The sequence below is a fragment of the Morus notabilis genome, unplaced genomic scaffold (assembly GCF_000414095.1).
Source record: "Morus notabilis unplaced genomic scaffold, ASM41409v2 Scaffold1776, whole genome shotgun sequence".
In the NCBI taxonomy this organism is placed as follows: domain Eukaryota; kingdom Viridiplantae; phylum Streptophyta; class Magnoliopsida; order Rosales; family Moraceae; genus Morus; species Morus notabilis.
The window spans coordinates 39,275-55,633 of NW_010367535.1; the positions used below are offsets into that span (position 1 = coordinate 39,275).

A 16,359-nucleotide genomic window follows, 5' to 3' on the forward strand; every position below is an offset into this window, starting at 1 on the left:
TAAGCCGAGTTGGCAAATTGCTTACTAAAATTTATTTTAAGAAGTGAACGTCTTTCTTAATAGCGGGGTCCGAAAAAGAATAGAAAATGTAAATTCACTATATTTTTTATTAGGAATAGGACCTATCATGAGAAAAAAAAATTTCGTTGGTCGATAGCTCTAAAAAGACAGATTGCTTATCCCAAAATGAATTCCTGCGTCCATCATCTCTTCCAAATTGATGTTCCAATATCGTCTTGTCATTTCTCCCCACATGTCTTCTCTTTTTTTTCTTTGAAAAAAAAGAGATGAGGTACCTGAAAATAGAAATAAATAATTGTTCCCACGGAACCTTCTCTTCTAACGTAGATTGGCCGCTAATACACGATCTAAGCCGGTCATTTTTTTATTTATTTTTTCAATTTTCTGTAATAGATAGTACCAGATAAATTCAACAATCACCAACATAATGCATAGAAAAAAGTTAAAAAGGTACTAGTAACCAATCAAATTGAAAATGATCCATAATGACCACAGAGATCTCGAAAATCTGGAGTGCAAGGCCAGTTGACAGTTGAACGACTAAACAAAATATATTACACTATGAAAAGAACACATCTATGCAGGTTTCATAGCTATGACGACGTTGTAGGGTTAGATCCTGATGGCGCAGACCCTGAGGCAGCAGATGCTGGGGGGGTAGATACTGACAGTGCTGATCCTGATAGCGTCGAACCTGGAGCAGCTGAATGTTGAAACTGCTGGTTCAATAGAGGGCGTTGAGGTGGAGACATTGCAGAATGATATGGTGGAGGGTACTGCTGATAAGGTGGGGGTGGAGGAGGCATATACCCATACGGGGGATAGTATTTCTGATGATATTGGCCATGCGGGGGAGGCATAGGTTGATAAGTAAAATGCTGCGCATGTTGCTGCTTCTCTTGCCCAGGTTTGTTCTCACCTGACCCTGTCGACCCACTAGAAGCACCCTCTTGCGAATGAGTAAGGGCACCCATTCTTTGAGGATCCATTGAAGGATAAAAGTTTCTCTCCGGCTGAGGTGGGGGAGGAATGTTATAGTAGTGCAGTGGTGCAGCTTGGTCATTAGCTTGATTTTGCTGTTGAGATATGACAGCTCGAGGCAGCAACCCACCGTGAGCAGCTGCTGCCTGCTGTCTCGCTTCGTCAGAAGCGTCTGTCTCTGGTTTTGGTGCTTGAGGCCTTCCCCACATAAGCTTCAACCTCAAACCCTTTATTACTAGTTTATTAGAGAGCTCTTCTGCAGCCTTCTCTGCTCCTTCTCTAGTAGTGTAGGTTACAAAGGCACACGCTCGCTGTAGCACCATCCTAACAGATTCAATCTCGCCATGAGCATAGAAGTTATCTCTTAAATCCTGCTCGGTGATTCTCGCATCAAGCCCGCCCACATAAAGGGTTTTGATGCTCTCATCCTCGGGCGGCTCCAAAGAGGGCATCTCTCCAGCCTTGTTGAGCAGCTTCAGAGCCACAGGATCATTGACTCTGTACACAGTGAAGATGAATTACATGTAAACATCATAATCATTGGCACTGAAGATAATTAAGATGAAATCATGTCATAACATAATTCTAAATCCCTGCATATTGTAGATGCAGGTATAAAGATGTCTTGTGAAGCTATAATGTGCTTCGATGGGTGAATTTAACACAAGAGATTGAGATACAGAGAAAGGAGTTCAGCAGGAAGTCTTCCTTCAGAATACAGATCTTGAACTATATAATAAAAACAAAACATGTCACAAACAGGAGAATGACGACTTTACATCTATTGAGATCCACCTGACATGGCTCCATTTAATCCTTTTCTTTTGTAAGAGACAAATAATGCAATGGCGGAGCCAAAATTTTTTCCAGTGGAGGCATAATTAAAAATCTCTATTACTAACTGGGCATATGGTTTTATATTGAGGGCAGTTATGATTTTCTAAATTGAGAGGGGCACAATTAAAATATTTGCGGGTAATAAAAAGAATTACAAAATCTCAATGGGAACACATGAACCCACTGAGGTGAGCGTGGCTCCACCACAAAATACATAAATGGAAACAATAAAGCTGCAGAAGAGACAGAAAGAAAGGCCTCCTTGGAAAAGAGCATACCCCGCCACTAAATACATAAATGGAAATAATAAAGTTGCTGAAGAGACAGAAAGAAAGGCCCTCCTTGGAAAAGAGCATACCTCGACTAGAAAACGTCAACCGGAAGAACAAAACTAAACAGAACAGACCAACTGGGATACACAAAGTACAGCCCCAAGACACTGGGCTTAGCTCATTTGATGGTGGACAAGAAACAAGACATTGGCAAAAAATAAAAAATAAAAATAAAACAGATAGCCAGAGCTGTGCAAAACTCAGCCCCTTTATGCCAGTTTATGTTTATGGATAACTTTTTATGGGTCACTATGGGAATGGGGGTTCAGTTGGCAGAAAGGGATTGGGAGGAAGTGGGTATAACTAATAAAAATACTTCTGAAGCCTACAACCCTCTTGATAATTCAAAGTAGTGAATGCAGTGAATATTACCAAATAATCACCAAGACAGAAAATTTGGTGTAGTGTCTGTCAACCCATTGAATCGAGGTCAAATACACTTGTGAAATCAAAGACTAACACAACACGGTGCAAAAAGAAGCAAACAAAGCGACTATAAGATAAGCCATAAAGTGAAAAAACATCTTTCATCCACATTAAAAAAGAAAAAAATACTCATATGTGATCCCTTCTTCTTGGGAATGAGATACTGCCTTAAAAAATGTTTGATATCAAACATAGCAATGATGTCATTCCAACATCTAAAGCAGGAATAGCAAACGTCCACCATAAACAAACATGTGTGATTTTGCAAACATAAGTTACCAAACGAATGAGCATATGGCATGTAATCCCAGTACAATTAAGAAAATGATTGGTACTGACACACACACACACACACACACACACACACACACACACACACACAAACTCAAAACCAGAAAAATTATAAACCATCAAGCAGAGAATCAGGGAGGGAACAACATCAGAAAAATATCCATATCAATAGTGGAGTGGAGAAATTATTCATTGTCAACATACCCATAGTAGCGATCTTTTATATTTTGCTGTGACAACTCCCCGGTAATTGGCATCTCGTGCCTGTAAGGACACTCAGCACCTCTCGTGCATTCACCCCGAATATAGAAACTACAGACATGGGCTCTGTTCCTTTTGTAATATGGTGTTGTTCTTTGCAGCTTCAGAATGGTGTCATTTGGGCGCGCCTTTCCATATGAAGATTCATAATCTATACCAGCTCTGGCCTGCAATTAAGCAACACACCATATTGAGGGAAGGAAAAAAAAAACTTAAATGAATACATCCCTCTATAGGAGGGTAACAGATAACAAAAAGAAATAGTTCCATCTCATCAAAACTAAAATTATCCAAGAAACAGCATGAGAATGAACTAGCTAAATAATCTCCTCAGACAACCAAATCGACGCAATCCATAGAAAATCCATGTTAAAGACTAGAATCCGTTACTTGGAACCCTATTAATGTATTTCTTCTTGTAGCTAGTGCTCCTCTTTACTATAAGTTAACAACTAAAACAAAAATAAACATACCTTGCGGTCATGCTCTTCAGCAAAATACTCCCTGTTCACATCGCTCTTGGGAATAGCGCCATTCAAATTGATGGACAGAGCAGTATCTCGGACTTGGACTGGCAACCCATATTCCAAATCCAGAAGGCAAACTTGACAGACATTTTTCAACTTACTGCATGTCTGGCAAATCTCACTTTTCTTGAATCTTGCATCGCGGCCGGGCCTCCATCTAAAAACTGTGAATGGTCGCGTACAAATCTTGCATTCCTTGTCATAATCTGCTTTTGTCTGTATTCCACACACAAATGTACACGAATAACATTTTTGCAACTAAACACCTCATCTCATGAAACTGAAAAAGGATTACATCACAGCCATTTTTTTTAAGAAAATAAATTAACAAAAAAGAAAAATCAATTCACTGAAGCACCAAGCAAACACATATCTTTTTGGGTGTTCTCGTATTTGGAAAAGATCCAAAAATAATAATAATAATTATAGTAATCCTCCATGTTCGTGCAATGATTTATCACAATAAAAGTAGATATTCAATTTGTGCAAAATTCAATTCGACCAATTACATAATACCCTGCCCTAGTTCTATCTAAAAATCAAAAGAGGTTAAAAATTCAACTGTGGAAATTAAGAGGTGGCATGAAAATCAAAAGAAAAATAAACCTCGTAACTAATAAAATAATAGATGGGTTTTAGGAGAAATAAAATTACCATGCGAACATAAGGATTGTCTCCGAGGCAAGACTCGCAGATTATGGGGAAATCGGAGCGTTCCCAACCATCAGCTTCTGCATCTCTAAGCAATCTGTGTGCCATGGCAGATTAAATCCCTGAAGAAATAAAATTCGAAACCCACCATTAGAATGGAAACAAATAAGTAAATTGATCTTCAAAAAAGAAAAGAAAAGTGTGGATCGATGAAACCCTACCTGCGGTGTCGGCGAGGGTTGTGTGGATCGACGATCGAAATTCGGACGGAGAGGCTCCAAGTTTCAGCGATTTGGGTGGCCGACGGAGACGATGAGATATGGAGGTGGGAAAAAGGGTTTTGCGAGCGGGGGCTCCACAGAGAAACGATGGGTGAATGCTTCGAGCGTTTTTATTCCACTTTTGAGTTTAAAGGCCTGAGTTTTTAATTATTTTTCTGTTAGAGTTAAAAATTCTCACATAAAATTATATCACAATTTAAATTAAAAACTTAGATTGTTGAATTGAATAAGGTCAAATTCTTTTTTAGAATTCATAAGTTCATATTTAAAAATATTTTTGGGGTCATTTATGGTTTTCTAAGTATTTTTAATAAGTTTGTAATAATAGATTAAAGACAAATTAAATAAAATAGTAGAAATAATATTTTACGTCTTAAAAATCAACTTTAAAGTACCACAAAATATTTTCTAAAATATTGAGATGTTATTTTAGTATTATTAAAAATAAAAGATATTAACAATATGTTTCAATATAATAATGAGTTTGAAATGATTTTATTTTATTAAATAAATATTTTTTGGGTTAATTTCACCTTTGACCTATGAATTATGTAATTTGTCCTGTTTTAACTCTCAAACTTTGAAAGCTGCAAATCACATTCTTAGGTCTCGTTCATTTCACCGATTTGGGTTTTCAGTTTTAGGTTTATACAGTAAAAAGCTCTCAGAAAATGTCACATTTAACTTTTTCTGCTACAGTAAAAAGTTCTCAGAAAATATCACGTCTCAACTCGAATTGAAAATTCGAATCCGTGAAGTGAACGAGACTTATGTAACTTATCTCATTTTGACTCTTTTAATTTTGAAAGGTTGCAATCACACCATGAACTATGCAATTTGCCTCATTGTGGCACTCAAAATTTGAAATGTTGTAAATCACATCCTTAAACTATGCAACTTGTTCCATTTTGTGTCAATTTGTCGCTCTCTAATCTTTTAAAATATATGAGATAAGTTTACTCAAAAGTAATAATTCAAGAGATATATTGACTTAAAATCAACAATTTGCAAGGTAGTTATAAATGGTGCCATATTGTTAGTTTAAGGGTCTGTTTAGTTCGTTGATTCGAGTTTTTAATTCAAATTAAAATGTGACTTTATGTTAGAGCCTTTTACTGTAATAAAAAAGTTAAATATAACTGTTTCTGAAAACTTTTTATTGTAATAAAACTCGAATCGGTAAAATTAACGGAACTTAAAATTTTACTCACTGAGCTTTATAGCCATGGAGTCCGATTCCCCCGGATTTGCAACCATAATGCACCACCATGCCAATCATTGCGTCCCTTGTTATATATCTCCTCAAGAAAAAAAGTGTGTTTCATGGAATCCGTGAATTGGTCAATCTGTCCAATTCAATTGGTTCAAAGATTTTAGATGGATTTACAGATTGAGCATTTCTTAATACATGAATTTACTTATATATATGTATTGTTTTATTGAAGTTAATTTGTCATTACTAATTAGTTGGAATTCGTTGAGCTAATTTATGATGTGATATGTTCATTTGGATTGGATGATCCGAATACAATAAAATGACTGTGTTTAAAGTTGATTTTGTTTTTATTTTTCATATTTTTTAAGAAAGAAAAAATAAAAATAAGAAAAAAATAGTGTTTAACACAATTAAAAATAAAAAATTGAAATAAAAATAATTTTTTACTTCACTATAAAATATGTGAGGAATAAAAAATAATGTTTTAAACCTGACCCGATCCGCACGCGTTGCTCAACGCCAAATTAACCCGTCCCAGCAATTAATCTTCCAGATCTCCATTTCCATTTCTTCTCCTTCCTCCGCCTCCTCCTCTAGATGCGGCTTTGAAGAACTCTCACATACAAATCACAGTCGACGGTATAGTTGTTAGAAAAGAAACAATTGGAATTGTGCAGATCTGAGAGGAGAATTGGGAGATCGGATTCAGATTTCTCAGATCTGAGATTAACAATGGAGAAGTCTTGTAGCCTACTGGTGTACTTCGACAAGGGGACGCCGGCGCTGGCGAACGAAATCAAAGAGGCTTTGGAAGGAAACGATGTCGAAGTGAAGATCGAGGCTCTGAAGAAGGCGATAATGCTCCTCCTTAATGGCGAGACGATTCCCCAGCTGTTCATCACCATCATCCGCTATGTTCTCCCCTCTGAGGACCACACCATCCAGAAACTTCTCCTTCTCTACCTGGAGATCATTGACAAGACCGATTCCCGAGGCAAAATCCTTCCGGAGATGATCCTCATCTGCCAGAACCTCCGCAACAATCTCCAGCATCCCAACGAGTATATCCGCGGCGTCACTCTCCGCTTCCTCTGCCGCCTCAACGAGGCCGAGATCGTCGAGCCTCTCATCCCTTCCATTCTCTCCAATTTGGAGCATCGCCATCCCTTCGTCCGCCGCAATGCCGTCCTCGCCGTCATGTCCGTCTTCCGCCTCCCCCACGGCGACCAATTGCTCGTCGATGCGCCGGAGATCGTCGAAAAGTTCCTCTCCACCGAGCAAGACCCTTCCAGTAAGCGCAATGCCTTTCTCATGCTCTTTAATTGCGCCCAGGACCGGGCTCTCAATTATCTCTTTACCAATGTTGATAGAATCAATGACTGGGGCGAGCAGCTCCAGATGGTTGTTTTGGAATTGATTAGGAAGGTCTGTAGGGTTAATAAGTCTGAGAAGGGCAAGTATATTAAGATTATTATCTCTTTGTTGAATTCCCCTTCAACTGCCGTGATTTATGAATGTGCCACCACCCTCGTCTCCCTCTCCTCCGCCCCCACCGCCGTTCGGGCTGCTGCCTCCACTTACTGCCAGCTTCTGCTCTCCCAGAGCGATAACAATGTCAAGCTCATTGTCCTCGACCGCCTTAATGAGCTCAAGGCCTCCCATAGGGAGATCATGGTTGAGCTTGTCATGGATGTCCTCAGGGCCCTTTCCACTCCTAATCTCGACATTAGGAGGAAGACCCTGGATATCGTACTCGATTTGATAACACACAGGAATGTCGATGAGGTTGTTCTTTTGTTGAAGAAGGAGGTTGTCAAGACTCAAAGCGGCGAGCATGAGAAGAATGGAGAGTATAGGCAGATGCTGGTGCAGGCCATACACACCTGCGCCATCAAGTTCCCTGAGGTTGCCAGCACTGTTGTGCATCTTTTGATGGATTTCTTGGGTGACACCAATGTCGCTTCCGCCATCGATGTGGCTGTTTTTGTGCGTGAGATTATTGAGACCAATCCCAAGCTGCGTGTTTCTATTATAACGAGGCTGCTCGATACTTTTTACCAGATTCGCGCCTCGAGGGTGTGCGCTTGTGCTCTTTGGATTATCGGTGAGTACTGCCTCTCGCTGTCCGAAGTTGAGAGTGGAATTGCAACCATTAAGCAGTGTCTTGGGGACCTCCCGTTTTTCACGGCCACATCAGAGGAAGGGGAGGGCCAAGATACTCAACAAAAGGCCTCCCAGCCTGTGAGCTCCGCCACTGTATCTTCTAGGAGGCCGGTGGTTCTCGCAGATGGAACCTATGCCACCCAGAGTGCTGTATTAGAAACTGCCATGTCCCCTCCCACACTTGTACAAGGATCCTTGGCTTCTACAGGAAACTTGAGATCTCTTATTCTTTCGGGTGACTTTTTCCTTGGGGCTGTTGTGGCTTGCTCTTTGACGAAGCTCGTCTTGAGATTGGAAGAGGTCCAGCCTTCTAAAACTGAAGTTAACAAAACAACAACACAGGCTCTGTTGATTATGGTCTCTATGCTGCAGCTGGGTCAGTCATGGGTTCTTCCGCAACCAATAGATAATGACTCTCATGATAGGATTGTACTCTGTATCAGATTACTATGTAATACAGGTGATGTTGTGAGAAAGATATGGCTGCAGTCCTGCAGAGAAAGCTTTGTGAAAATGCTTGCGGATAAACAACGCCGGGAAACAGAGGAATTAAAAGCAAAGGCCCAGGTATCTAATGCACAACCAGATGACCTCATCGATTTCTACCATTTGAAGAGCAGGAAGGTAATGCACACTGGCTCATTTTGTCTCTTACTCGTTATAAAATTAGGTAACGTGTTTGATTTCTTTTGATGTTTCCATTATTCCACAGTAATTGTGGTAATATTTATATTTTGCCATGAATTTGTACTCCCTTGGCTCTGATATATTTTCCTTGCACACTTATGCCTATGGTAATACTGCTGATTTCTAGTTTCTTGCCATTTGACGTTATCTTTGTCCTTTGAAGGGCCAAGTGAGGTTGATTAGAGCCTCTCTTCTTTTTATTTTTATTTTTTAAACTACTTACCTCCCTGCCTCTGACTCTTTCAAATTGGTGTGTGCGTGAATCTGTGTAACACATAACATATATTACTTATATGTTTTACCAAGCGATCCATTTGGTTAACAAATAACATATATAGATGGTGTGTGCCGTGCGGGTACCATATTACATGTATAAATGTCATGTTTTACCAAGCTATCATGAGTTTGGCTTGTGTTTTCTGTGATCTGTCCATTTGCTAATAACTGCCAAATGAGAAATGTTCTTCTACTGATGCTTTTCCAAGGTTCTGAATATTTTTCTTTTGTGTTTGACAAGAGTTTTGAGTTGGCTTATTCTGTCAGCCTGTCTTCCTCTTCGCTATATACTACCATAGTGTTAGTTTAGTGTGATTTTCTTATACTTGCGTATGTTTCAGGGTATGAGCCAGCTTGAGTTGGAGGATGAGGTCCAAGATGATCTCAAACGTGCTACAGGAGAGTTCACCAAAGACGGAGATGATGCAAATAAACTTAATCGCATTCTTCAGCTCACAGGATTCAGCGATCCTGTTTATGCCGAAGCATATGTTACAGTTCATCATTATGATATTGTACTTGATGTCACTGTTATCAATCGTACCAAGGAGACTCTCCAGAATTTGTGCTTGGAGTTGGCGACGATGGGTGATCTCAAACTCGTGGAGCGTCCACAGAACTATACTCTAGCTCCTGAATCAAGCAAACAGATAAAAGCAAATATTAAGGTGTCTTCAACTGAAACGGGGGTCATATTTGGCAATATTGTATACGAGACTTCTTCAAATGTGCATGATAGGATGGTAATTGTCCTCAATGACATCCATATTGATATAATGGATTACATCTCTCCTGCATCTTGCGCTGATGTGGCATTTAGAACAATGTGGGCTGAATTCGAGTGGGAGAATAAGGTACATCAATATTTTTCTCATTTACCTTGTTGCCATTATGTTTATATTTACTGTATTCATTATTAAGTTATTGTTTTTATCATCATTAAAATGATTATATAAACATTTCTCTAGTGAAATACTTTAGGCTGACTCTGAAGCATGCGTTTCTCTTTGGTGCTAATAATTGTGTGACAGTTTATTTCTATAACTTGTGATGTTCATGTCTATTTTTGATGATAGCAGGACTTGCTCTTCAAAACACGAAGCTTCTATTTCTTTCTTTCTTTCTTTCTTTCTTTTTTTTTTTTTGGCTGAAAATAGAAGATAAAAAACCTTTTGTCTTTTTTTCTTGTGTTTTCATATTTGACAACCTAGTGATTGTGATTGCGACTGTGTTGGGGTATTATATTCACGGCGATACCTTAGTCCTGATACTATTATATGGTATATTCGTTTTTGGTCTTTCATAGTGTCATTATTAAATTACTTTTTATCCCGTTGTACTTTTCTTTCATTAATAATATTCTCTTGTTTCTTATAAAATAATAATAATAATAATAATAATAATAATAATAATAATGATGATGATGATAATGACGGGTCATTGGAATGAGTTGGTCAGGTGTATCATTCATATTTGGCAAACTAATGGCGTTGCCTAGAACTGAGTTATCTTGTCTTAGGCATAATGGGGTTCGCTGACTACGAATCACTTCCTCTCTTACCTAAGCTTTTAGTGTACTTAGGGTACCGCTTGATTATCTTTGCAATTGTTTAGGCTCGAGTTTTGAATTCGAATTTTGCTACAATAAAAAACTCTCAGAAACAGTCACATCTAATTTTTTTGCTACAGTAAAAAGCTCTCACATAAAGTTACATCTCAACTCAAATTAAAAACTCAAATCAACGAACTAAACAGACTCTTATTTATTTATGTTGGTAAACTTGGGTATTTTTTGGTGAAGTGTGTTTCCTTCTTGTTAACTGTGCACATGCATCTAACATGAATATTTAGTTGTTGGACCTATGTTTGTTTCCCATTCAGTAGGTAATCTGGAAATATTTTATAGTCCCGTTCATTTCACCGATTCGAGCTTTGCTGCAGTAAAAAGGTCTCAGAAACAGTCACATCTAACTTTTTTACTACAGTCTAAAGTTCTCACATAAAGTCACATCTCAACTCGAATTAGTGAACTAAACATGCCATATATTCTTTTGTTATTTGTTCCCTGCTGCTCTGTCTGTAGTCTGTAACCCATGCTTCCCTGTATGTATTTGGCTCTACTTACACAATTCTTTTCTTTCATCCAGGTCGCTGTAAATACCATTATTCAAGACGAGAAGGAATTCTTGGACCACATTATAAAGTCAACAAATATGAAGTGTTTGACTCCTCCGTAAGTTCTAGTACCTGCCATCACTCCTTTTATATTTTCCTTTGGACAAATCACTAACTTTTGTCTCATCTTTTCTGCCTTCGTCCCTTGCTAAATGGGAATTAGGTCTGCACTGGAAGGCGAGTGTGGATTCCTTGCGGCTAACTTGTATGCGAAGAGCGTTTTTGGTGAGGATGCATTGGTGAATTTAAGTATCGAGAAACAAACAGATGGTAAGCTGAGTGGATACATCAGGATAAGAAGTAAAACTCAAGGTATTGCTCTGAGTCTTGGGGACAAGATCACCTTGAAGCAGAAGGGCGCCGCATAATCGGACTCGTTGCCTTAGTTTTGCAGCTTCTTTTTTCCTGGTTCAAAATCATTAGTCACTATTTTGCCAACATGATCCACATAACTTTCCATCTCGCAGTTATATTCTACTGAGACTCAGTTTTATTATCAATTCTTCCCCTACTTACTTTGAATTTCTTACAGATTCAAATAGACGAGCCTATCAATGAGAAAATAATTGTATCTTGGATCTCTGGCTGTTAAATTTTCACAGCAAGTTTGTAGCAATACTTTTTGAGCATAAATATATTTTCAAAGTTTTGCCTGCATTTATTATATATCGTTTCTTTCTGACAAATGGTTCGTACATATTGATTTCTCTCTGGAAAATAGAAAATAAAAGACATAAGCCTCGTTCACTTTGCGGATTCGAGTTTTTAATTCGAGTTGAGATGTGACATTTTATAAGAGCTTTTTACTGTAGAAACTTAAAACTGAAAACTCGAATCGGTGAAATGAACGATGTCAAAATTTGATTTTGGTACTTTGTGTTACATCTAACTATGCGTTCGGTACTTTGTATTTTTTAATAATATGAAGTGGGTATCTCGACGTTTTAGAAATTCTTTTTTGGTACCTTCAGGCTTTTTTTGAGACATAAAATGTTAAAATGGCCCTCATCATTAATTAATTAAAAACTAAAATAATTACTAAAAAAAAAAAGGACCAATCTTTCCTTCATATGTGTTTTAACCCTTTCGAGTTACTGAAATTATTTGTATTTCATTAGGATGCCGATGAAAAAATTTTGGCAGGAGCTTTGGTAGGTTATGGCAAAACAATCTAGTACAAAACAATGCCTTAAAACTACTTTTTGCGGTGTTGTTCACGAAAAGGGACTTATTTTCTTTGCTTACAGGCTTATAAATAACTAATTTCCTTGTGCTTTGGACTATCTTTAGTTTGTAGTAGTCCAAAGACATATATTTGCTTAGTGGTTGACGCTTCCAACAGATGTTTGTTTTGCAAGTGAGGTCTGGTTTGAAGATTGGTAGTCCTTTTTTTTTTTTTTTTTTTTTTTTTTTTGGTTGAGCAATTGAAGATTGGTAGTCTTGTTTTTACTTGTTTTGGTGAGTTTGGTAAGAAGAAAGTAAATAGAGTAACGAAGAAGAAACAACAAAAGAGAGAGATTTCTTTAGTTTCAACTAGAATCTTTATCTAAGTTCAGTATAAAAGGCTCAGATGGTAGTTGAATCAACCACTGGGAATTCAAAGTAGGGACATTTTTAGCAATGGCTGAGTTGGGAAACATCGAGAAAATTGAAGCTGCCAGAGATTTACTCAAGGCTAGCCTAGAGAAATCTAAAGAAGTAGCTTCTTCATTAGACGAAACAGGTTCAAGATTGCAGGAGATCAACGAAAGATTACCATCTTTGGAAGCCGAAGTTGGATCAATTCTTATGCACAAGAGCACATATGTCGCTGTCAGGAACGATATTGACTGTGTTATTGGCCCTGCTGCGGCAGTTCTGAGAGTCTACAATGCTGTTTGTGAGCTTGACAGGACACTATCCTTGTCTGACCCGCACACTGATCTCTTCACTTACTTATCTGTCATGAAAAGACTTGAAGAAGGACTAAGATTTCTTGCCAGCAACTGTGGGTTAGCCATTCAGTGGTTGGAAGATATTCTTGAACCCCTGGAAAGCATCTCTCCATTTGCCAATGCGAATTACCTCTCAAAATTGAACAAGTCTTTGATCATCTTAGAGGAGTTACATGACACGGAGAGACGTGCCCGTCTTGACGGAGGGTCATTTTCAGCTGCATTAGACAAGCTTGAAAATGAGTTTAGAAAGCTATTAACAGAGAACACTGATCTGATTCCTATTGAGCCCCCATTATCATTTGTTGGTGAACAAGCCATGCTGCTTTTGCCAGCTTCAGTGATTAAAAAGCTTCAAATCATAATTGAGCGGTTAAAGGCTAATGATCGACTTGGAAAGTGCATACCATTGTTTATTGAAGTTCGAGCCGCAAATGCTAGGAGGAGGTTAAAAGCTCTTGATTTGGATTATCTTGATATGCCCTCATCAGAGATCGATGATATGCAGACAATAGAGACTTACATTGAGCGGTGGGGCAAACACTTGGAGATGGCTGTGAAACATATCTTTGAGGGCGAGTATGAGCTCTGTACATTAGTCTTTGAGAAGATTGAATCAGATGTTAGGATGGTTTGTTTTGCAAATATTGCTATGGAGTCTGGAATTGCTTCTTTCCTCCGATTTGGAAAGGAAATTACCAATATAAGAAAAGATCCCATGAAGCTCCTGAAGCTGTTGGGCATCTTTAAAGTTCTGAACAATCTGAGATCGGACTTCAACCGGCTTTTTGGAAATGCAGCTTGCTCAGAAATTCAAGCCTTGACAAGGGATCTTATCAAGAAAGTTGTAGATGGTGCGTGTGACATCTTCTGGGAACTCCCCGTTCAAGTGGGATTGCAGAGGCGACTTTCTCCTCCTTCAAATGGTAGTGTCCCGAGACTCGTGATATTCATGACTGACTATTGTAATCAACTTCTTGGTGATGACTACAGGCCGACCTTGATCGAGGTTCTGACAATCCATCAAAGATGGAAACAAGAGACTTATGAGGGGGAACTTCTTTCAAACCAGTTCTACAACATAATGAAGGAAATCGGGATAAATTTGGATGCGTGGTCATTGGTTTATGCAGACAAATCGCTCTCCTACCTTTTCATGATGAATAACCACTGCCACTTTTGCAACTTGAAAGGAACAAAGCTTGGAGATATAATGGGAGATTCTTGGTTATCAGCACATGAGCAATACAAGGACTACTATGCAGCCCTCTACTTGAAGGAGAGCTGGGAAAAGATTTTGCCCCTTTTAAGCCGACCAAAAGGTTTGATTTCGATTAATCCAGTTGTTAGAGAAGCTGATCAGGATTTCGACAAGAAAAGGCTCAAGGCTTTCAACGAGGCTTTCGATGAAAGGTACGCGAAACACTCGAACTGGGTAATCTCGGACGAAAGCTTGAGGCAAAATGTCTGCCAGCTCTTGGTGCAGGCAGTTGTTCCGGTTTACAGGAGCTACGTACAAAGTTACAGGGATTCGGTTGAACAAGATGCTAGCGCTGGTAAGTATGTCAAACACTCTCCAAAGAGTTTGGAGAGTAAGCTGAGTTGTCTGTTTCAGCCAAAGCTAAGCAAGTATTGGGGCAACAAAAATGCGCGGTTAATCGGTAAAATTAAGAATGTTTTTATCAATCAGTTCCGATTAACTCTAACTGCTATGTGACACTCAATGCTCTTTTTCTCTGGTTCTGAAAAAAGGCAAATATAGTTAATTTATTGTACTGTTAATCTCACACTTGTGTGGTATTATTGTTACCCTTCTTCCTCAACAATATAAAGAGAAGATTACAGGGAAAATTAGGGCTTATTATTCTTGAATGTAAGTACACGGGTGTTTTCTGATTGTCAATACTCCATTAAAATACCGTGCAGGATCATGTTATCTATGTAATTTCCCACATGCCTATGTTATTTATAGCATTTAAAGGTGTTCAAGTCCTTGCTACTCAGAAATTTTCACATGCTTATGTGAAATCCACAATAACGTTACTCATTAAGGTATAGTAAGAAACATTAGTGAAGTGCGATGCCCCTCCGGTTTTGGCCTTCTTGGCCATGACTCGAAATTTTCATACCCTCCCTCATTTTTTGCGACCTATGTAGAAAATAAAATAATTCGCACATTTAACAATATGAAACACTAGCAGGTGAAAAATATTATTAAAAACTCTTGTTCGGCTTTCTTGGCCCATGGCTCCAAATTTTTGTAAAATTTTTGTGCGTTTGGAATTCGTTCTAAAATGATTTTATTTTCTGTATGAAAATGGAAATGAAAATGTTTTCAATCTCATGCAAGAATCATTTCTGAAAATGCGTTTAGTAGTTTTATTCAGAGATTGTTTTCAATACAAAAAAAAAAAAAACTGAAACTGCATTTAGTTTTACATTTTTGAAAACATGTAATAATATTTGAAATGATATATTAAATAATTAATAAACTCCTCAATCAATACACTAATAATTAATATAATATATACATTTTCAGTTGTCGTAACATACGTAAATAGTAAATAATTAGGATACCAATTACCACACATAGTACTTACGCACAGCTCTGAGAGAGGTAAAGGAAAATCACTAACACCGACAACACACAAAACCCAAATTCCGAAATCCCACCAACTAAAAAAAAAAAAAAAACAAAACAAAACAAAGCCAATAGAACATAGCAACACAAAGTAAAATTCTTTAATCTTTTTTCCTCAAAATATCTAGAGTTATCAAAAGAAAACCGAAAATCAAACCCACAAAAAAAAAATAAAAACAAGTGAAGCTTTTTCCATGGCAGATAACCTGGAAGAAGAACAAGAAAGAACACCTTCATCGTACACATTATTCCTAAGAGTCATGAGCAAAAGGCGAACATGGGTATGCATATTTGTCCTAGTATACGCAATAATCCTAACCTCCTCTTGAAATTTTCTCAAATCCGTACTTTCTTGGTACAATCTACAATTGAAATTGTCGTCGTCAACTTTCGGTTGGCCCGCTCTTTATGCGTCCGTGCTTCTCATAGCAGTGTTCGAGGTCGTGTCGATGGTGGCGGCTCTGGCGGGGATGGTGGGGGCTTTGGCAGTGATGGTGTTGGCGACACTGGTGACGTGGATCACCATTGTCGTGCTCTTGGAGCAGGATTGAGATGGGGGAAAATGAAACTGGGAAAGGAAAACGATTATGAATCGTTTTCAAATTCTCGGTATTTTAGGGAATAATTAGAAAACGTTTTCAATTTTACTTTTCATACGA

At 38.2% G+C, this 16,359-nt stretch overlaps 3 protein-coding genes across 3 annotated transcripts; 2 read left to right on the top strand and 1 right to left on the bottom strand.

Moving 5' to 3' along the window:
* Positions 1–427: 427 nt before the first annotated feature.
* Positions 428–4,702, bottom strand: LOC21388460 (zinc finger CCCH domain-containing protein 40). Its single transcript, XM_010112589.2, has 5 exons — positions 4,549–4,702; positions 4,331–4,449; positions 3,623–3,892; positions 3,093–3,316; positions 428–1,500 (listed from the first exon to the last, which is right to left on the bottom strand). The coding sequence occupies exons 2-5, from the start codon at positions 4,433–4,435 to the stop codon at positions 615–617; spliced, it is 1,485 nt and encodes a 494-aa protein (XP_010110891.1). The 5' UTR covers positions 4,436–4,449; positions 4,549–4,702; the 3' UTR covers positions 428–614.
* Positions 4,703–6,345: 1,643 nt separating this feature from the next.
* LOC21388462 (coatomer subunit beta-1) lies at positions 6,346–11,722 on the top strand. Its single transcript, XM_010112591.2, has 4 exons — positions 6,346–8,611; positions 9,292–9,804; positions 11,098–11,183; positions 11,289–11,722. Exons 1-4 carry the CDS (start codon positions 6,557–6,559, stop codon positions 11,491–11,493), a joined length of 2,859 nt encoding a protein of 952 aa, XP_010110893.1. The 5' UTR covers positions 6,346–6,556; the 3' UTR covers positions 11,494–11,722.
* Positions 11,723–12,745: 1,023 nt separating this feature from the next.
* LOC21388463 (exocyst complex component EXO70A1) lies at positions 12,746–14,776 on the top strand. Its single transcript, XM_010112592.1, has one exon. The coding sequence runs from the start codon at positions 12,746–12,748 to the stop codon at positions 14,774–14,776; it is 2,031 nt and encodes a 676-aa protein (XP_010110894.1).
* Positions 14,777–16,359: the final 1,583 nt, after the last annotated feature.